We start from the raw sequence: 23,231 nt of genomic DNA, 5'->3' as shown, positions 1-23,231 counted from the left end.
TCACCTGAGTAATGCTTAAAATGAATAAATAAACTGATGTTTCTAAAACTTTTTTTAAAAAGTATTTCTTAATGGTATTTCCATTCTGGGCTAATCTAAACATTGTTTGACCTGTGTATAACGGCAGTGCATTTGGAGTGTTAACCTCTTAGGTAGATATGTTTCCTGGAAGAATGGGCCTGTGGGGAATTATATTGGTATTTCCTCTTTCATTCATTCAACAAATATTTATCATGTGCCTTTCTGACCCCATCACACATAAGTGTTCTGCCCAAGATAGATGAGGTCACTGCTCATCTTGTAGAACTTACATAGGGGTTAGGAGATGTGCCATGAACAACTATCAAGTAAAACGAACAAGATAATTTGAGAGAGCAGTGATCCAGAAGAAAAGCTGCAAGCAAACACGTGATGGCAGTGTGTGTAGGGGACTGGTAAGGGGCTGGCTGGTGGTGACAGCCTTACTGAGGAGGTGACTTTCTCTGAGACCCTCTTCTGAGAAATCTTTTAATTAGCCTTTGCAAGAATGGCTTTTCCTAAAACCTGTTTTTTTTTTCCCCAAGTTGAAAATATAAAGCTGCCAGTTAGTTTCACTATAAGGCCAAAAAAATAGGTAGGTAAAGGGCATCCCCTTACCGATGTTATGTTATGATTACCCATTAATTTGTGGTAGAACACTTAAAATACTTATGATTACAGCCTTGCTAGTGATAGCAGTCTTCCTACCCCCATCAATCCATCCATCCATCCACCCATTCATCCATCCCCTTCTTCCTTCCTCTTTTCTAAGAAGCAACTCTAGGAAGAAACCAGCCTAACAAATAAGCTGTCATTTTGGACACAGGTGCATTCACGTGGGCACATAAACACACATACACATGGTATAAAAGCTATAATTCACAAATAGATACAAACACCCTACAATAGCAAAGCCAGTTTAAAGCTTTCTGATTTTGGGGGCTCAATACCAACTCTAGTTACCAAATAGAGCTTTTGGGCATAAACAGAACAGAATTTATGCCTGGCTAAGGCATTCTTCGATCTTCTTTTTTAGGGCTCAGGTATGCACGGTGGAATTTTCAGGGCGTTTTCACAGGACTTAATGCAGTGTTCTCAGAGAGCTACTTAGTCGTGTCTCTGGTTAGGAGTATCCCAGATGCAGTCAGAAATTTTTATTCCTGAAGAAGAGGGGAAAGTAGAAGACAGTTGGAAGACAAAGAAAAAGAAGCCAGGGTTCCCCGTGGTGGGATATGCCAGCACATTGGTCTCAGAAAATAGTCTGGGCACCTAGACCAGTGGTGGACAACCTACCTCATTAACTATATGTTGAAAGAAGTCTACACAGAGTAGGCTTAGGAATCAGCTAAATTAATCAACACATCAGGGCATCTAAAAACCACTAAAGATGAGTTTGTTTTGAAGTATTTCTATCAAGCGAACTCTTGGTGCTTATTTTAAGCTGCATATTCTCATGTGGTTCATGTTGACAAACAGTTGATTATATTGGTCTGTCATGTGTTTCCATCATTTCTGTAGAGTACTGGGATTGCATGTGATTTTTTCATTTTAGTTCACACAATTCTTTATTAAAAATGTTTTTACAATGCTCCCACATTACTTTTATTTCTTTTTTGTTTATTTCATTTTGAAAGTGGGGGGAGGCATGGAGAGAGAGGGAGAGAGAGGATCCTAAGCAGGCTCCTTGTGTCAGCACAGAGCCTGACACGGGGCTCCATCTCACAAACTGTGAGATCATGACCTGGGCTGAAATCAGTGCATAACCAACAGAGCCACCCCAGCAACCCTCCACATTATTTCTATAATAGAAAATTTAAAAAGTAATTTCTAATGTATGCCTCATTAGAGAAAGACCATGTCTATCTTATTTACCATAATATCCCCAGCTTTCCACGACACCTGACAGAGAACATATATATGTATTTGTTTAATGAATGAATCTGTTAGGGTGGAAAGAGAAACAAGAAAGCTCCAAAAATGTATGAAGGTAAATGAAAATGGAAAATGTGTCCCAAAGGTCAGGGAAGTTCCTGGAGACTTCATCAAGTTCCAGAAAAAGAAAATTACTTAGTTCACTTATATGTGAAACCTAAAATCCAAATGAACACACAAACAGAAACAGACTCATAAATACAGAGAACTGAACTGATGGTTGCCAGAGGGGAGAAGCGTGGGGGGATGGGTGAAATAGGTGAGGGGAATTAAGAGGTACAAATTTTCAGTTATAAAATAAGTAAGTCATGGAGATGAAAGGCACGTCATAGGGAATAGTCACTGATATTGTAGTAACCTTGTAAGGTGACAGATGTCGTGGTGAGCACTGAGTAATGTGTAGACTTTATGAGTCACTATTTAGGACACCTAAAACTAATGTAACGTTGTATGTCAACTATATTTCAATAATAAAAAAAGAAAATTATTTGTGGTAAGTTTTAATAAAACCCCATCCTAACCAACAGAAATCAGTTTTGCTCATAGTTTTTAGTATTCTCATGCCTTTTTTCTTTGGTATTCCCCAGCTCCACCTGGAGAAGATTGTACATCGGTCACACACCTGCCCAATGCCTTTGAAGGACCAATTACCATAAGTACGTATCTCTTCTAACCTTGATTGCATTTCTCCATTCTTGGAAAAAGGATCAGGTGCATTTTCTGTGTTTCACATCTGAGTAGAAGTTGTTTCCCTCAGCTAGGGATACTGGCTGTGATTCACTGCCCCTTCCCTTTCTCCTGCAGTGGCATGAAACTGCAATTTAGTTGACCCCAACACATTGTTCCTCAAACCGCAGTCATTCGGAAACCACTTTCACTCTTTTTGGCCCCTCTATATACATGGGAAAATCATTTCCTTGATATTTTGTGTTCAATTGGTCCATTATTTTCTACTTAAGCTATATTTATTTAAAAAAAACCCTGCAAATGGAAAACCCAATCTTGGTCATAAGTTGAAGGTATCCTTAAAAATATACTTAAAATGTAGGACAAATTAAGTAGCCTTCTTAAATTCTAACTGTTGAAGGTTCTGAGTCTGGGCTATTGTCTCTCTCATAGAAGGGGATTAATAAGTGTTAGGGGGAGAGGCATTCCAGTCCCCTAAATTTTATGTTTAATTGTAGTATTGAAAGATAATTATAAAGGGCATAAATGTCCTAATAGGGATTTCAACATTATTTATATCACATCCACCTAAACTCATCTTGATTATCCCAAGAAGTAGGCATCTGGCACTCTATTAGAATAGAAAATCTCAACCAAAATTTTCAAAGAGGTCAGCTTATTAACCCTCATCTTCTGGCCTCTGAACCTCATTTTTTTTTGAGAAGTTTATAAGGTTGAGGAGGCCTGATTTCTGCCTCCTAAGAGCCAGACTCCTTAGTCTATGAGGGAACAAGTGTGGCAGTGGCAGAAGGCCGAGATCCTTCCTGGCCACACACATCTAGCCTGACACTGTTATATAAAAAAATTGTCCCTGACCTGTGCTTCACAGAAGGAAGGGGAGGGCCACAAGGTGAGATGTGCTGTCTCAGTCTAGTTCCTTACCACCTGGGTAATCTTAAAGGAATGACTTATACTCTCTGAGCCTCAGTGTTCTCATCTGGATAATGGAACAACAGGTGAGATTTGAAAAGAAAATGAAGAAAGGTAATATGTCTAATGAGTGCTTGGCCCATGGTCATGTTCAATAGACATCCCATTTCCTTGGTGCCCAGCAATACCTTTCAAAGTCCAAACCTATCTGAGTTTCAGCATATTTTCTGATCAAATCTTCATCTGCAGAGATTATTGGGCTATTTGAGGCTTTGGAATATTTTTTTACTTTATGTTTTACTAATAATTCCACTTGGGCAAGCCAGATAGGTGGACAAAAGGAATATTTAGTCCAATGCAATATAGCAGAAAATAATTTCAGCTAAATGCACACTTGTGTGGTGAGTGGGTCAGGCTTGACAAAGACAGCAAATCCTTTTAGGGGAACAATGAACGAATTCATTTTTGCTTTTTCTCCGCCTATCTATTCTAGCCATTTCCTTGTTGAAATCACAGATTTTGATCTTTATATGCCTTTGTGCTTCTCAAATTCAAGTTTGAATGTCACTGTGGATGGGCAAGGCCTCTGTCACTAGTTATGTATGCTGATCCCTTAGCCAGAGTAAGAGTTCCCAAAGACTGACAACATTTGCCCCTTAGAAAGAAAGAATCTTCATGGATTCGCAAATATATATTCCCTCTTGAGACTACTAACCTGTTTGTTCCTACTTCCAATCTTTTCTAGAAATACATGGAATCAATAGTAGCAAATTTTACATGTCCTTGAGAAGGGAGAATAGGAACAGTGGGAGAATTATTATTTTCTGAGACCAGCTAAATTTTGGATACTATGCTGAGCACTTTACAGTCAATGCATCATATAATGCTCATAACAGAAGGTAGGACTCTTCCCATTTTTTAAATGACAAGACTGAAGCTCAGTGCCAGCCTTGTCAAGAGGCACACAAAGCTGAGATTCAAATACAGACACTTCCAAACACATCCTCTTTCCTCCTCCCCATTTCCAGGAGGCGTGGGTGGGCAGGGGAGAATACCCTTTCTCAGTGCATCACCTACTCCCCCCACTCATCTAGATAGGTAGTTAAGCGTTGTTTTGCTTAATAGCAAAGAAAAATAGCTTTGAAGTCACTGTCTTACCTGATAATACACAGTCTTTCCTAAACTCAGAAAATGTCTGCTGTCAAGTTCTGAGAGTGCTTCTCTCTCTCTCAGCTATTGTTAACCGTGACGGCACCCGCTATTCCCAGACGGGTGAATACAGAACTAACCCGGAAGACATCTTCCCCAGCAACCCCACGGATGAGGACGTGAGCAGCGGATCGTCCAGTGAAAGAAGCACTTCAGGAAGCTACATTTTCCACACCAACTTTCCAACTGCATACCCGACCAAGGACCAAGACAGTCCCGGGGTGTCCAACAACCCAGAGAATACTGCCATTACCAGTAAGGAGAATGAATCACTGTGGCTTTCCAATGGCGATTTGTTTGCAGAAACGTCTCTGATCTTCCTGAGGGACGGGCCCTCACTTGTGTGTTGATTGTCTTCTGTCTCTAGAAGGTGATGACCTCATTTGGGGAGGTGGGCTATTATGGCTGTCAGTGCCTGTATGCATTGACTGCTACTGCCTACAATTTTTTTCCATCTTCTCCTCTGTTTTGCTTACGTTGGGATAAGAGGTGCCATATTGGAAGTGTTTTTAGAAGAATTTTTCTTGTTTTCTTGTCTCAGGGATATGGTGAGAACTCAAGCATGATACAGAAGCTATTTTTACTTTTACATGTGTTTTTCTTGTTCTTATCCACCTTTGGATAAGATTGTTTTCATAAAGTTGGGGTCATAATATATGCATACCATTCCATCTGCGTTTTTCCACCGAACTTTATGTTTTTATGTTTTAACTTGATTTATGCTGTTTTATTGATGGTACGCTGTTCAGTCATATTCATCACCTATGATTTACTAAACAACCCCTTTGTTTTGGGTTAAAGGAAGCGTATCTGAAGGAGTTATCTGATCACATTAAATCTACTTAAAAGTTGTATATCCCAGCCTGTAGGGGAAGGCTGTTCATACTTGCTTGGTTATGTGGGTAATTCATTACTCTAGGACTGCGAGAGTGGAAATATGTAAACATTGCATTCGATTTCTTTGAGGGCTTTTTTGCCCTTTGTGCCGACTTTCACTGGAAAGTGTTTGCATCGCCCCCTTATCTCCTTCTTTGCCTCCCTCTTGCTTTTCCCCTAAGGTTTGTTTTAAAACAGGTTTTCAGATTGGCTGCGTTCCTTCTGTGGAAGATTACTCAAACTGAAATAGGGCATCTGCCTCTTGGGCAACTTTTCCTGGTATGGTGTGGATTTTCTTTCTTCCTGTCTGGGCCTCTGGAAGGCTGGAACTCTGGTCCTCAGAGTGTGGCAGAAGTTTACTGCTTTGTGAATGCTCAAGATAGGGCCCTTGTCTGTGCCAGGGCAACCTCCAGAGCACTATGACTTAATGTAAGGTTACTTGCTCACCAGCATTTGAAATGTCTGTGAACAGGTCGCCGAGGGGGTGGAACAAATAGACGTGAAGGCTGGTCATTCTCTGCAGATTCTTTGAAGCATTTGAGGTAGCAGATGTGTTAAACCTGCCCATGCTTTCCCAGATCACTGGCTCTCTGAGAATTGTCACCTCACTGTCTATTGTCCCATGGAGAGCCCTTCTTGAGAGGAGCTTCTGCAAACCAAGCAGGCGGTGCTGCTGGCTGCCTGCTACTTCTAGAGTGCCCTGCCTTGGTAAAGTAACCCTGCCAAAGGTGCCTATCATCTGGGCATGCAATTTTGTCAGATGTCGGCACACATAACAATTAGTGGTCTCAGCAAGAGGCAAATCAAGTCTACTCTAAGGTACTATTTCCCACCAAGGAAGAAAATCATGACAAAATATATCTTTTAGGAACTAGATGAAATTAACATTCAAGCCATTTTTAGGCCATGTAAGATAGTGAGTATTTCACATGTGTTTGGGAAGGCAACGGGGTTATTTTATGGACAGTCATAGCACATCTTTTTAATTTTTTTTACTATTTAGTTTTGAGAGAGATAGACAGAGAGAGCACAAGTGGGAGAAGGGCAGAGAGAGAGGGGGAGAGAGAGAATCCCAAGCAGGGTCTACACTGTCAGTGTGGAGCCTGATGTGGAGCTCAAACCCATGAACTGGGAGATCATGACCTGAGCCGAAGTCAGATGCTCAATCAACTGAGCCACCCAGGCACCCTGCACAACTTTGAAAGGATTGCACATTTGCTACTCAAGTTAGTTAGTCAGCAAACGCATTTTGATGACCTATGATGTACCAAGTCTATTCTAATGCTTGGGATCCAGTGGTGAGTACCATTAGAAAGTGATACTGAAGGGAGATAAGGATTAGTAAGCTAGTAACCAGTATTTACTAAATATTAACCAATATCTGAGGTCTTCTTTGTGTCAAATGCTGCTCTAGTTACTTAGGACCCAGAGTTGGACCAACTTTCTCAGAGCATTCAGAAATCAAGGAGAAGGAATGCTTTGAGACTTGACTACAACATAGAATTCGGGTTGAGAAAAGAAGTGGTTTTTCCTCTTTTCAGGGCACTTAGCTAAGTTTCCCTTAGTCGTTCAGTAAGAGAGAGACTCATTTGTTCAACAGAGTGAGTCCAGGGCTAACCTGAGAGTCATTGAAGTGCTACGATATCCATAAAGGCCAATGGCAGCTCCAGATAAATTCATTTGTGCAAAGAGTGTCCAAGGAAACAATTAGGTAGCAACTTGAAAGCCGTCCATGGCATATTAGAGAAGGTTACCCGTGGTAAGTTCCTGAATAGACCCCATTTTCTGAGCCCAGTGAGGGGATTCCCAAAGCTTCATGACTATTTGACCAAAAGCTAGAGCTTGGCGGGAGGGAGTGATGGCAAATCCTCCATAATGAGTACAGGAGGACAGACGTCCAGAGGAGGTCTGGCTGAGGACAGAGAAGCACATCTCTAGCTTGACTGGCTCATTCCCTCCTTAATGGTCCTTCATGGGTGGCAGTAGGGAAAGCCAGCTAGAACAACCGTCTGGGGAGGTTTGGGTTTCCTGCAGGTTTTTATTACCCATGTGATTTTTGGGAGAGCCTTCCTAGAGGTATGTCATCAGCCTCTTTTCTATTGGTGACCTAGAATTCTCTGGAATCCAGAAACCCAAACCAATTCAGGAACCAAACTCCTACCTTGGAGCACTCAGTTTTCTTGTCTTCTGGGTATCAAAGAAATATATATATTATATAAATCTACATGTAAAAAGAATTTTTTTTGTCTGGCATGGCCCACATGGGGCGGGAAAATTGACAACTCTGTTGGCTATGAATCCCGTCAGGAAAATAGAAATATTCCGATTTCTATCTTACTCTTGTATATTTACTTCTTGTTGGTCTCTTCTTGGTCTTCGATAGGGTGAGGATGGCAAGAAGGTCTACAGCTTTAATTAGGTTTCTAAGGACAGAATGGGGTGCCTCAGAATTTTCCAGAAGTGTACTCAGGTTTATCTGGTAAAATTGGCTCCTTGTCTCTCTACTCTCTACTTTCTATTCTGTGCCAATGTGTCTTTTGTAGCACAGAGCACGTTGCACAGGTTGTTGATGTTTGCTGTATACAGAGTCAAAGTTTTTCACCTGGAATTAATGGACTTCCAGTAGGTTCAGTGATAGCACATAAGGTATTCAAGAGCTACCTGAAATAATATGCAAACCTTTGAGAATGTGTATATGTCAGATCACTTTTTTGAGGACAGAAGTTATAACTTATTATCAGATTTTCAAAAGGATGTATAACTCGACATGGTGTTTAAAAATCTCGACTGGTTTTATGGTTATCCTGATGGTCTTTGCTGTTCTTCCTCTACAGGGAACCATTCCGTTTTTTAATATTTATTTATTTTTGAGAGAGAGACAGAGTGTGAGAGGAGAGAGGCAGAGAGAGAGAGAGAGAGAGAGAGAGAGAGAGAGAGAGAGACCCAGAATCTGAAGCAGGCTCCAGGCTCTGAGCTGTGAGCACAGAGCCCACCATGGGGCTCAAATTCACAAACCATGAGATCATGACTTGAGCCGGAATCAAGAGATGCTCAACCAACTGAGCCACATAGGTGTCCCTATAGGGAAACATTCTAGACTAAAGTCCACTTTGGAGTCAAATGGAAGATTTCAAAATACAAAGTATAACTGATTATCCTTTCTGTAGTTTGAATAGAGTCCAGGATTTCTCTAACTTGGACAGTCTTGTTTCTTTTATGGAAACACATTCTGAATTAGAATTAGAAGTGACAGGGGCACCTGGGTGGCTCAGTCGGTTAAGTGTCCAGCTTCAGCTCAGGTCATGATCTCATGGTTTGTGGGTTCAAGCCCCACGTCAGGCTCTGTGCTGACAGCTCAGAGCCTGAAGCCCACTTCAGATTCTGTATCTCCCTCTCTCTCTGACCCTCCCCTGCTTGTGCTGTTTCTCTCTGTCTCTCAAAAATAAATAAAAAACATAAAAAATTTAAAAAAAAAGAATTAGAAGTGACAGGGAGTGATAGATGAATATTCAACAAAGCTTTATCTGAGTTCAAAATTTTGAACACACACCCTTTACAAAGTTCCTGCTCAAGCATAAAGCTTGACTTGAAGTTAATGAGTGTGAATGGAACTTTGAAATGGTGGTTGTCACCAGAAGCTATCTACACAAAGTGATAGACTGAAAGGATACAAGCAAACATCTCTAAAAACTACTCCAAAAATAAATGAACAAAAGCAACTTTATGAAATGTTGCATCGAAGATCTTCTGTTCATGGCTGGGTCACCCCATCAAGTAAATATAAAATCTCTTTTCCTTCACAGGTTATTAAGTTCTTACTTGATTTTGCCTGAGACTGTGTTCAGAGGTTCTGTTTGAAGAATGAATAGCACTGACTTGATACCCATACAGAATTTGCCTTTCTGATGTTGTTCTAAGATTCCAAGAGCCATTAGGAGACTGGAAAGATAAAAGCGGGCCTCGATCTTCCTTTTCTGATCTTCACTCTGTGATAGATACAGACTTTATATGTAAATAGAACTGAGTGTAAAGGTTTTGTAGAAAGATCTCACTAAATGGTATTTTCATAATTGATCCAGTTACTTCAACTGTGCACTCAAACAGCCACGCAGCAGCTCAGGAGCAAAATAATTGGATGTGGTCCTGGTTGGGTAACTCACAGCCTAAGACTCAGGATCACGCAGCAGCGACAACAGGTAAACTGTTACGTCTTCTGTTATCCATTGTCCTCAATGCCAGGTTTTTCAAGGTCCAGGAAAAGGACATCCGTTATCATGTAGAAATTTCCCACTGATATCCCATCTCCCTCCTTTGGGAGAACAGGATCGGGTACCATTTCATTAATTAGAAGGGCCTGTGAATCTGGGGATACAAGTGGATTCCCTTATATGTTCTGTTTGCTTTCCTTTGGGCAATATGCACATAGAATCAGAATTATTTTTCCTTCAGAAGCTTCCGTTAGGAGATTCATGCAGAACTTCTCTTGAAAAGAAGTCTATTAGAAAACGCATACTCCTACTTTCAACTGATCTCATCTTCACAGTCAATGATAAGAAAGGGAAATGCTGATTTATGGATGGAAAGTGTAGGCCCTGTGCTCCAGATTGGACATCTAAATCCTCAACTGTAAAGTGGAGGAGGTGATCTGTTGCTTTCCATCAGAATCTAGGCCTCTAGCCCCTTCCCTGGATGTTTGACTATTAATTCTAAATCCCTGCAAGGTATTCTGAATTGAGAGCCTCTGTGGGAAGAAATTCCAAGTCTATAATAATGGGAGATGACAAACATATCTTCCTTTATCAACTTTGTTGATGGACGATATGACCATATTTCAAAATAATTGGGCATTCTTCTTGCAGAAGGCGAGTAATAAAAATGGTCTTAAACCCTTGCTTAGCTTATAACGCACTGAGTAAACTGTATTTTTTATTTTGACAAATACGTAAGGAAAATAATGTTGATGTTATACTGTGATTACATGTCATAGTGATTACGGTGGTGCTGGAGGGGGTGTGTAGGATAAAGAATATGCTGTTTTTAAATGTTGACAATGTTTATCTTCACAGAACAAACATTGTGAAGGAAAAGGTCTTTCTTGTCAGTTCCTCATCTTGGGCCATTTCTGGGGTTTCTTCATAGCTGAAAAAAAAGATATCTAATCACCTTACTTTTGTATTTGGGGATTTAATAGTGGTTTCAGTCTCTCTGCTTGCACTTTTTTTCAGCTTTTTATCTGAAGAATATGAAATATTCTTCCGGTGGACCTTATGGTTGCAGAAATGGCAGTCTTGGGAAGTTTCAAACCAGGACTCTTATTTCTGATTTTATTAGTGAGATCATTGGTTCACTTTGTTTGTGCTTATCTTTCCTGACTGATTACCTTCCTTTCAAAAATGGACCCAAAATGTCATGTTCTGCTTCGGAAAATATAGTGTTGACATAGAAAGTGGCTATGGGCAAAATTGCTAGAGGATCTGGACACTGAATGGAAAAAAATGGAAAGGCATCTTTTTCCATCTTCCCCTTCATGTGGTATCTTTCTGTGTGTTGCGGATTGCTGGAACTACGTGTCTGGGATTGCTGGTAGAAATATCATACCCTAAATCCAAGGAGAATGATATTGGTTGGCGAAGATAGAGTGTGTAGAAGATGGTGGGCTAAGACTCTGGAGAGCTTGGTATGAGAATCATAGACTCTCAGATTTGGAGAGGATCTTCAATAGTTTCACTCAATCAACTCTTCTAATCATTTGGTCCCCTACACAATTTTCCTGCTAAGTGATCTTCTAATGGTGGAGAACACAATACTTCATGAAGAAGTTCATCATTGGGTAGTTCAGATTATAACCTTTTTAAGGCCAACATTTGGAAGAACAGTCATCCCCTGAAATTCTTGCCACAGGTCCTGGTTTGATCTTTGGAGAGCACAGACAAAAATTTAATCCATCTATGATGTTAGTTTTTCAAAATTTAAAGACTGCTGTCTTTGAGACATCCCATTTGGCCTTTCTGACTCCAAACAAGGCAGGGTTTGTCCAGCACAATTTTTTCCTCTTTAAGATGAAGATCACTAACTGGATGATATTTAAGGTCTTTCCATTTCTGACATTCTATGACCTGCAGTATGGGCCTCTAAAATAAGTGGAACTTCTGTGCTTTTTCTGTTTCTTCCCATCATCTATATTAAGTATAGATGACTCTTTTGAGTAGTGAAGGAGTAAAAGCATATTCAGTGCTATTTATTAGGAACTGATAATTAACCTTTCAACCATCAATTCAATTATGGTTACAACAGCATTGATGAGCTCTAGTGATACAACTTCCAAAATAGCAACCAAGAGACGAGAAGCCCAGGATTGGCTTTCATGGTGGTTTCAACCATCAGAGTCCAAGAATCATCTTCACACAACAACGATAATGGCCGGTAATGAGTTATTATTATCTCATTTCATAAGATCAACAGTTTTCAATAGTTCATTAACCTCAGGGATACTGTCTAAGTCTAATGTCCATTCTGGTTTCACAAATGTTTTTGATGACTTTTGAAATATCATGAGCTCTGAAATCCATATTTGATTTTATAGCATTAATAATCAAATTTCATCTTTCTACTCTCTAGAATTAATACAACCCCAGAGGAGGCTAATATGGGCACTGTGAAAGGAGATCAAGTCTCTCTTGATGACAGAACTAAATATTGGCCCTGAAAGATATTCTAAAATGACAAATGTCATTAAAACTTTTTGACTTTCCATGGGAAAATAAAATAGCATAGCTAGAACTAGAAAAATATAGAAAATCTCTATCAGTGGAACTGTTCTTGGGGTAGAAACTGATTGTAAGAAAAGACAAATGGTCGCTCCAAAAGATAGCATGAATCTCATTCAAAATATAGGAAATCCCTTTTCAGTAAAAAGGCATCTTCTACAGCAACCAGTAAGAAGAGGCAGAGAGTTTCCATATTCTTTTCTATGATGCATCCCAAAGGGAAAATTTGAGAAGTTCTCAAAATCGTGGCTCCAGTCCACTTAGGCAATGCTTTTGGTGGAATAGTAAATGCCAGGCATGATTTCTCTGTTAATTGATTCACTTTTTGGTGTTTTTTTTTTCCTGTATGCTGCAGTATTGTTGGGAATGATAGTTTAGTTTTCATTTGCGTTCAGAGCTAGGGTGATGTGATGCTGCACAAGGCCAAAAAATGAATTAACCAATCATGAATACAATTATGGGATTTTAAAAGTGATTGACATTTGTTTAGATTCCAAAATTTTTCTGAAGATGGCTGAACAAAAGAAAGAGGCATATGGGAAACCTTTCCATTCTATTCTTAGCACCCTAGCTTTGATGGCACATGTGTAATTAATAAGTTAATAATCTGAAAGCCTGGAGAGGGGAGTGTTTACTGGCCTCTTTTTCTTTTGTGTCTTTGGTGGGATTATGTCCATATGTATTCTTTGAACTTCCTTAAAGAGATCATTCAGTTGTAAAGGTCATAGCTGGTTGTTTTTCAGTCTATGCATTAGCTTCAGAGATCAGGATGCAAGAATTTGGGGATACACAAGCTAGATGTCTCACTCTGCTCTTAAAGTGTTGGGAATTCCATTATACATTCTGTGCCTCATTTTCTTCCTCTGTCAAAATGGGTTGTTTGGCATCCAGTTCAGCCACTAACGTAAGTCACCACAACAGGTACGGACTCAAATATCATCTCAGCAGGCTGGGAACCAACAGAAGAAAATGAAGATGAAAGAGACAAACACCCCAGTTATTCTGGATCAGGCATTGATGATGATGAAGATTTTATCTCCAGTACCAGTAAGAATAATCAATTACAGTAGAACTATTTATGCAAGGCTTACTGATTAACTGGAGTGATGCCCAGGAGAGTCTATCTTGGAAAATTGTTAATGTGGAAAATAAGCATAAACCTGTGATCACACTTTAGTTATACCTTGATAAGATTATGAAGGAAGAAAAATTATTTCTTCTAATGGAAACCCAGACATATTGGGGGGAACAATGGGGGAAATATCTTTTATAAAATCCCTAATGCCTTAGGTTCTTTCTGTTTTGTTTATTTATGTAGTCTGCTGCTGCAGATTCTTCTTGAGCTTTGCCAGAGAATGGCATAGTAAAATGTGACAGCAGATATATATTGTCTATCTACTGGCTTGGTGCTGGGAACACAAAGATGAAAAAAGCATTAACTATGGTTAATGGGAGCAGTAGCATGTGATTGAGAGGTTATTGATTAAAAGTTGCAGACGATTCTAAATTGAAGACATAGATGGCCCTAGAAAGGCTTAAAAGTTGGGAACCAGCATTCAAAACATGTAATCAAAACTTGGTTGAAATCAAGGGAACAAATCAAGTTGTAACAAATGAATAGAGAACTGATAGGACAGAATGACATTGAAGGGAATGTCAGCTGAGCTTTAACAAAACAGTGCCAACTGTTAAAAACAATTGTGTTTCAATAGTGAAACCACCACATAATAGTATCCACATTTATTACAGTTATAAAACTTTGTGAGAACAGAGATGGAAATAGAGCTGAATAGCATCCTTAGAAAAAATCAGGCAAAGATCAGTCTAATATTCTGCCAAATGACTGGGTTCCCAAAACATGTCTGTATGATCTAAGATATTGCTGAGCAGAGATGACAGTTCCAAACTTGACTCTATCACACAAGTCCTTAGAGAAGGTATACCTTTGCGGTGTGACATGGAGTCTCCCAGGCCACTGAAGTCCTCTCTGTCCTATTGAAGCCTGCGAGTACTATCCCAAGTGGATAGCACCCAGGAAGAGAGGAGCCCAAGCAATGACTTGGGCCCTGAGGCATCAGAGTATATGGGTTTGAAGCCATAAATACGCATGAGAACTAGATGCTTTATATCTAGGCTTGTAAGTGGTGTATTCTTTAGCCTGGACACCTCCATAGAGCTTGGTCTATAAAACATGGCAACCCTTTTTAATGACTTCAGAAAGAAAACCAAATAACCAAAAACACAGGAGTTTTATTTACTATTACACTGGATTGTGGGTTCAGGAAGAAAAGGAAGTAAAGATGTGGACTTGATACTTCAGAAACTCAGCTTTCTTGGGTAGTGACCCAAAGAGATCAACCTGAAAATAAACCATGTGATCAAGCTCCTAGGGAAAACTCCCCTGGGTAGTTTTCATCTTGGTGGCATATTTTCCAATTTCAGTTTCCTTTTCTGCTTGGCCCCTGTGCACACAATTCCATGGGGTGCCTTCTTTCTTCTGTAGGGTGGTGTCAGCTGCCGCTTTTTCATGCTTATTGGGAATGTAGATAATGATTCAAAACCTGACTTGCTTAACTTGTGAAATAGAGCTGAAAAAAATTGTGTATCAGTTGATTATCACAATTCAGTGTGAAAGAATTAGCATGGATTTGCAAATGATATTTTCACAAGAGCAGTGGATCCTGATTTTGTCCTGATCCTCTGTCAGGTGCATCCCCTATCCCAGTATCAGGCTGCTGGTGGAAAGATGCCCTTTTCTTCGGGTTGCTGCTGTAATGGTGGTTGGTTATCTATGGTGCTTTTCTACCGAATGTGCGAATCTTGTTCTTCCTTCATTGGCTGTGAATGACTGGCTCATGAAATGCTTTGTCTTTGATGAGAATCCTGTAGGTGTTTGTAACATTCAGAAATGAATAGCTAAATCATATGGCTGCTTAGGGGGATATTTTTTCTTAGAATCATCTGTAGGAAATCCGTGACTGCTAACGGTATTTCTTTCCCCGCCGAAACTACTAATGGAATAAAGTGATCATCATGGTATAATTTTCAGGTGTCTCCCTCTTCAGCCTGAGGACCTACATATAGCACACTTGCCAGTGATACCAATTCCTTAGGCTTTCAAGTGCACAGGGCCATTACAGTCTACATGGATGGGCAAAGCTCTGGTGTTTTTGGTGCTCCTCGGTGGAGGGCTGGCGTTTCCAAAACTGTTCTTCCTTCTGCTGCAGTTTCTTTGGCTGCTTTCTTCAGAAAAATCTCATGTTCTGACCCCAGCGTATTCTATGACAGAATGCAGAGGACACTGAGATGCTTAACAATATGGCTGAATTAAGCCGAAGTCATTCTCTGCTTTCCCTCCATTTCCACTCAACCAATCTATACAGCCTGGTATAGATGATTCACTGCATAGACTAAAGAAGGGAGACATGTGCAAAACAAGTGGTGAAGGCTCAAGAAATAACATTTTCCTAATTGCTTCAATCATCATTATCACAGTTTCAACCACACCACGGCTTTTTAACCACCCAAAACAGAACCAGGACTGGACCCAATGGAGCCCAGGCGAATCGAATCCAGGAGTATTACTTCAGACAACTACAAGGATGACTGGTAATGGGTTATTCATACTTAATTAAGGATTTTTGTCCCTCAAAGTCTGTGCTGCTGCAAAGGTCAATCATCAGGACACAGTGGGAAATTTAGTTAATATCTCATCACAAATTCCTAACTCTCACGAGGATACTCAATTTGACCTAGTAGCCATTTATCAATCATACCATCTGGGCTCGAGGTGCTTTATGTTGCTTTATTATAAAAACGAACCCATTAAAATGGTTTATGGTGCTGCCCTTGACAAAGTGGTTAGAGTAGAATAACAGGTAATCATTAAGAAATTTCATGCCCATTGATTTTCTCTTGGGAGAGATTGGTGGAGCCACTCAACAGTATTGAGCATAGATGCCCAGAGGTACTTTTTAGGCAGGGTACTATTAAATAGCATGCATTTAAATGGAAGAACAGAACATCAAAAGTCACAGTGTATATAACCATCATCACGGCAGATGTGGACAGAAGCAGCACCAGTGCTAATGGAGAAAGCTGGACCCATGAACCACACTCTCCTCTCATTCATCATGAGCATCATGACGAAGAGGAGACCCAGCATTCTACAAGCACAAGTAAGGAGGATGACGTCAACCATTCTGGTTTAGATGAGTTTGCAGAAGTCATTCCGAAGAATAGGGAAGCCTTTTTTTGTAGACATTAACCACATCTTCTATTTCTATGCAGTAATCACAGAGCACAAAAAGCTGCCAGATCTATACACAGGTTTTAGAAACTGGAAGAAACATGCTAATTTGTCAGGTTTCCCAGAAGGCCAAAATGTTGAAAAAGTTAAAAATATTTTTAAAATGTTTTTAACGTATCTGAGATAGGTTGTATGTGTGTGTGGTTGTGTGTGTATCAGAGATTCCTAAAGGTTCCGTTTGGGTGATTTGCATGTCTTTACGGAAATGTGATAAAGAGTGTATCTTTTGGTGCTGGGTAGTGAGGTCCAGAAAGAAAGCTTGACAAGTGCAGCCATCTTTGGAATCCCTATCATCTGTGAAGATCTTTGATGAGTCCAGTTTCTCTTTTTTTACATTTTGTTCCTCACTGCACTGTAGAAAAGCATCCTTCGTACCCTTGGAGGGAAGGTCAGTAGCTCATATAGACTCTACTTGAATTTCTGTGACTTTTTTTTTCTGTCTTCAAGCCCAGAGTAAGTTGGGGGAAAACTTTGATGCTGTTATTTCTATGTATGTGCAAACATCTCAGGTTTTCCAAAACAATCTCAAGTACCACTACTGGTTTGTGAGGATAAGACCAAAAAAGTAAAAAGTATATAGTCATTCATCTCTCTCTCTTGGAGACATGCCTATCATGTTTGGGATAAAAGAAGCTTTAATTTAGGATAATGGCTTGTAATGTCTTTAAAACTGCAGTTCAACTGTCATTCTCTTAGCCTTGGATACTCCAAACACAAAAATGTAAGAAGCAGCCACTTAGAAACCAAATGAAAAATGCCATAGTTTGAGGGATGTCTTCAGGCAACAGAAGAAACATTTCAGACTTCAACTAGGACATAGGTTTTGAGTCCTGGCCATCGTACTGAATACGCCCACCAGGCCTGCATCTCATTACTTATCCCAGTGGATTTTATTTTTGTGTGAGGATTATGGGCTGAGTTAACAAGAGTCTTCTGATAGAAGAAGGAAATGAGAAGCAGACGTCTCTGGATTCAGAATGGGATTCCATACCAGTCCCCTTTAGAACCCAAGAGTATATCTTAGAATTTGACAGTTTGTACTTAAAAAGCAGAAAGCTGCTTAAGAGGCTTGGAATTACGAAGTTCATTGTTGAAAGGTGGTTGCGGGGGGCAGGAGGGGACACCATGAATGGAGCATAGTTGAAAAACCAGATGGAACAGAACCTGACAGAGGGACAGAGAAAAAGCAGTAACTACAATAGCAGTGCTCTTATTGGTACTCGCGAAACATAAAGAGATTCTGGATGGTGACCTTGGGGCTTTATTAAAGAACATTACAACTTCTAGAAGAGAGTCAGCCTTCATATTTTATGATGGAAATCCTATACTCTGCTATTTCACATGTTGAAAACAGGAGGGGTTACTGGGTATTTAAAGAATCATTATGTTTATAAATATAGTGATAGAGTAGTGTGTGTGTGTGTGTGTGTGTGTGTGTGTGCATGCATAAACCCACAGGCATACATTTTTCTTTATATTTCTTTTCTAAAAAATTTTGAATGAGCAGTTTATGTTTGGGTTGATTTTCCCATCTTTTGTAATTACGCTTCATGGTTTTTCTAACTTTATTATTTGTCAGGAGGTAGTGATTTAGTCAGTGGGAGGTAAAACTGAAGACTTGGGGCATCTTTTTTCCTCCCTCTGGATAACCAATTAACCCCAGGAATGTTTTGGCCAATGCAAAGGTAAAAGGAGGACACACATCATTTTTTCTTAAAGGTTTTTCTTATTATCAAATCACACATATCATTTTCAAAATTAGGAAATGCTCTTACCGGTTGCAAAATATGCTTTGGCTTGGCCAGTTTATAGACTCTCATTTTCTTGATGTATTAAACATTTGCTATTAGTTGCTATACATGAAAATGACAGTGGATTTCTGACTTTTCTCAAAGGCACCCTGATACATTTTACTCCATTCATTTTATTCTTTTTAAAACTGAACAATTACAACCCTGAGAGGTTGGCATTTTTAGCCTGTCACACATCCCTGTTGTTTATGTAATGCTAACCACTGGCTAGAATAGTTTTCTTCCATTGACTTAATTTTGTTAAAAAGTAATTTCGGCAATTTTAGATGCCACATAGACATAACGTCCATAATATGCTGGTGCTGCAGTATAACAGTCATTGTCAACATCTTTCATGCTGGGCAAATCGACTGCTGGTGCATTTCCCGGGCATGTGACCATGGGATACATGACCACCATTTGAGAAAATCTTCCCACTGGGCTGTTCTTGTCATCAGCTGGTATATAGTAAATTTTCCCCCCTCAAATCGCAGTAGCAAAGAGGTTAATTCATTGAACACACAGTTCTCTCCAAGGATATATGAGGCCATGGATGGCAGTAAATTAAGAATCATACTGGGAATTCATGGACTGAGGCCTAACCTGGACTTGGTGCCAATCTGGCTATAGGATTTTGAGCAAGACTTCTTTGGGTCCTAGGTTTCCTATTTGAAAAATTGAAGGATTGGGCCACTGATTTCTAATACCCTTTTCAGAATATGAGTGGTCTCACTCCTGGCTTCATCCCTTTTCTATCTTTTCTCCCATGTGCATATGGCTTGAAAGTAGAAAGATACATATTGGTAAGTAAACTGAACAATAAAGGCTCACAACTGACATCTTCTCACAGCCCAGGAAATTGCTAGTAATGCAATGGAAGAAACAGCTACCCGGAAGGAGCAGTGGGTTGAGAACGGATGGCATGGGGAGTATTCCCAATCACCAAAAGAAGACTCTCATTCAACGGCAGGGACAGCTGGTAAAAGATTGTTTAATAAGCAGTCTTGGGTGGAAGCTTCCTTCTGGGTTCAGTGTTGAGCACTGAGGACACGGAACACAAAGACATTGAAGGAATTATCACAAGGTGTTAAGATTCTTAAATAAATTATGATATGGTCAACACAGAGATGATCCTTAGATGCTCATAACAAATCACCAAAGGAGGAATGGATAGAGTGTATAACAGAGACATAGAGAATATGCCCCTTTGGTATATCGCTTTCAAATCCAGTTTGGGGCATCCCCTAGTGAGATTGTAGGAGAGACTCTGATCTTATCAAATACTCCCTTGTGTTTTGTATCTACAACATGGCTTTATGAAATACTGGGAATATTAGAAAGCTCTTGATTAGAACCCCAGTGTTGAAAGAAATGGAGCCAGATAGTTTGAGAGAAATACCTGTCTGATGTCATTTAGCCCTTTTGTCATGTCTATCAGGAGCTTTCTCTTTGAATTTACAGTGCTTTCTTCTTAGATTAAAAAAAAAAAACCACCTTCTCTATTCCTGACTTTTGGGATTGTGCAAATTGGACTCGAGTCCTGTCATCATGTCTAAGTGATACCACATAGCTGGATGCTGCAGGCCCTTATGCATGACTCTTTGTGTGGCAGAAACATGGAAATGCCAGTGTGTGAAACTCTCTGAATGTGCAGTTGGCAAAGCGGTGGATTCAGTGACTGGCTGTGTGGTGTGGTTGTTGCTAAGGGGCTACTGTTGTACTCTTCTCTACCTATATATCCCCACTGACTCAGAATGAAGCAATAGCATGTGCTGAATTCTTATATGTCACGTGTGCCATGAATCCCATTGTCAGAAGTAATGCTTCTAGCGGATTCCATTCATGCTTCTGAGATGAATGGCATTTACTCTCGTGTTTATCTTGTGGGAAGCTGTTACCTGATTCCTTCTCTAAATCACTACCAGCCTGTGTGCATCTCACTGGGATGTGGTTGTCTCAGCATGATATCATGTGCTCCAACTTCCTCCGTTAGGGGATGGTGGCAACATGGCGTGTGGTTCAAGAACTTCTTCTTCATCTTCACTTGATGTCTATAAGTCCTCCTGTCTTCACTGCAGGAATCATTAATGATTTTGTGTCGTCTAGTTCACCTGCTGACTGCTAAGGAAATGCCAATGAACAAACCCATACCTGCTAAAACAGTCTGTGTTTACACAACTTCTGTACCAGGAAGATGGTTTCATTGTCTTGTCTAGAGAATAAAGTCTTTTAAAAAATATCAGTGTATCCCTGGCCCGGTGTCAACTAATGCTTTGACAATTGCTTGAACCACATGGTCACAACAGCCCCAGCCCACGACAGCCATCCAGATCAAAGAATGACAACTCAGAGTCAAGAGGACAGCTCCTGGACTTATTTCTTCGACCCAATCTCACATCCAATGGGACGAGATCATCAAACAGAAAGATGGATGGGTAATGGCCTCTGAGTTCTTTTATATATTATGTTTTTGAAAGCCACCAAATGGCTATTTAACTAGAAATGTGCCCTTGACTTTAGAACAGTCTACTTCCTAAGGAAGTTGAAGTTGCTTCAAAGAGTAGTTTTGTAGGTGGGAATGAAATGTACATTCATCTGAATGGGAATTCCTGGGCTAAGACTGAAAAATTCAGTCAGAGGGGGTTAAAGATCCTAAGATGGTGGGAGTGGAGGTGATTTTCTCTGAAGAAGGAGCAGTGTCAACATTTGTTTCCCATTTCCTTTTAAGTGCAGGGTTCTAAAAAGAATGAAGTGATTGAATTCAGTGACTATTTTCATTGTAGACCCAAAGATGTAACTTGTCTTTGGTAGAGAAATCTTAGAGGTTAAAAATTGGTGATTTTCAAAAAAAGTAACTACAAAGCTCGTAAAACTTCCTTATGCAGTCTTGCCACATTTAGAGAGAAATACGGTACCCAGTGACATAGGCTTTAGATCACTCTTGGCTTTCAATAAATGTTTACAAATTTAATGAATGGGCAACTTTTAGAGAGGAAGGAGTCCCTGTTTCCTTAAATATCCCTCTTATTTACCTATAAGCAATTAAAAACAGAAATGAGAGAGAGAGAGAGAGAGAGAGAGAGAGAGAGAGAGAGAGAGTAAAAAAGATACGAGTTGCAGTTCTGCAAGAATGGAAGACTGTGATTTTATTTGACCAATTTTTATATGCAAAAAGATTTTTTTCTTTATCAGAACTAATAACAGCTTTCCTGAGAGAACGTGCAGGATTTGGCTTGGGGTGGTGTCCCTCTTTTCTCAGTCCTTAATTAGCTAAAGATTCCATATCTTTTTCCATGCCCATGGATTGAGCTACTCAAGTTGTTTTTTTTAAATTATTAATAAGATGCCTTGATCACAAGAATGTAACATTCCGAAAAGAGAGATAGACAGAAAGACTTAATAGAGGAAAGTGAATTTTTGGTCCTAGCATTGAATGTATTACCTGGATCCAAACTGCCAAGGGCATATATAACATAAACTATTGAAATGGGTACTAAGAACTTGATGATGAGGTCTCTTGATATTGAGTTGATCAAAATTATCTCTGAAATGAATTCCACAGTCTCCATGGCTTCATTTCTTTGAAACATCCTATGCTGTACCCAAATATTAATTATCAGATATCCCTTCAGCTGTAATTGTATTAAGTCTCTGCTAATGTGCAATGCATTATAGACACCCAGTGATGCATGGGTCCATGCTCTTGAAGAAATTAAAATTTAGTGAGGAAAGGAAAACATTTATCATCAAAATATATCTAACAATACTAGACAATAAGCAATAGATGTCAAATGAATGTGGCCAACAATAAACACAAAACTTCAGAGGACCCTCTAGAAAGTGTCAGAGAAAAGTGGATCAGATCTGGTTTTTCAAAGATGGCAAAACATGGATAGTCAGGGAAAGTTTTTTTCTTTTTTTTAGGAAGGAGCCTCACGTAAGGAGAAGCATAAAGAAAGGGAAATCAAGGAATGAGTTTTTCAGAGTTATTGGGTCCATTTGTCACAATGGAAGATGAGCTTGAATGGCTATGTGGTGGCCATTGGGCTGAGTGGTTCAAATGCTGCATGCAAACCCAACATGTACATTTACACACTTGGCTGCTGGAGGCTCGGGTCTACCCACGGTGGAAAACCAAGCCAGTAAAACAGCTTCAGAATCAATATTAACTCTCCATACTGATGAACAGAAAGTCCATTAAATTAGACATACAAAGGACAATACAGTTGGCTTCAACCATAGAACGGTGCATTTCTGGGATAATATCCACTTGGGATTTTAATTTGGGTTAGCTAGCCTTTCCTCTTTTTGGAGACATAGGATAATACAGTTGCCACATCTTGTCCTACCAAGATCTTGATTTTCTTCTCTTGTATGAAGGCCTAAGTGTAGATGTGAGGGCCCAGTATTCCAGTGTTTCCCACTGGAGTCACCCAGACCTGATCAAATCTCTCCAGATGCAGTGGTGTGGGTGCACTTTGAGCGGGTGAGCCAGCAATGATGGTGCTTGTGGGTTGATTGGTGACTCTTTCACTGAGGACTTGCCATTTTAGCAGCACTTTGATTTGTGACAATTACTAGAAACAGGATATATCAAAATGTCGGTGACATTTCTATATCACTCAGCATTGTACATATTAAATTCCAAGGACACCTCATACTTGTGTTTATGGAGAGAATGATTCACTGACATCTGCTTCTTTTGTCTTGCCCCTGAATACTTCCTGTGGCCTT

The 23,231-nt window shown here is 39.8% G+C and overlaps 1 protein-coding gene across 17 annotated transcripts in view; it reads left to right on the top strand.

The window, feature by feature from the left end:
• CD44 (CD44 molecule (Indian blood group)) overlaps positions 1-23,231 on the top strand; it is an 87,505-nt gene that overhangs the window by 43,519 nt on the left and 20,755 nt on the right. For 4 of the 17 annotated variants that reach the window (XM_029915770.1, XM_029915781.1, XM_029915771.1 and 1 more), the window contains exons 4-12: positions 2,538-2,606; positions 4,780-5,010; positions 9,711-9,827; positions 11,926-12,054; positions 13,320-13,445; positions 15,894-16,007; positions 16,460-16,576; positions 19,348-19,476; positions 20,804-20,932. In XM_029915770.1, coding sequence (XP_029771630.1) covers positions 2,538-2,606; positions 4,780-5,010; positions 9,711-9,827; positions 11,926-12,054; positions 13,320-13,445; positions 15,894-16,007; positions 16,460-16,576; positions 19,348-19,476; positions 20,804-20,932 — 1,161 coding nt within the window. The remainder of the gene's footprint in view (positions 1-2,537; positions 2,607-4,779; positions 5,011-9,710; positions 9,828-11,925; positions 12,055-13,319; positions 13,446-15,893; positions 16,008-16,459; positions 16,577-19,347; positions 19,477-20,803; positions 20,933-23,231) is intronic. The other 13 variants (XM_029915772.1, XM_029915776.1, XM_029915774.1 and 10 more) reach the window with 13 other exon arrangements.

The sequence above is a fragment of the Suricata suricatta genome, chromosome 11, assembly GCF_006229205.1.
Source record: "Suricata suricatta isolate VVHF042 chromosome 11, meerkat_22Aug2017_6uvM2_HiC, whole genome shotgun sequence".
Lineage (NCBI taxonomy): Eukaryota > Metazoa > Chordata > Mammalia > Carnivora > Herpestidae > Suricata > Suricata suricatta.
The sequence above is the reverse complement of the archived record's forward strand: the minus strand, read 5'-3'. Positions and strand labels throughout refer to the sequence as shown.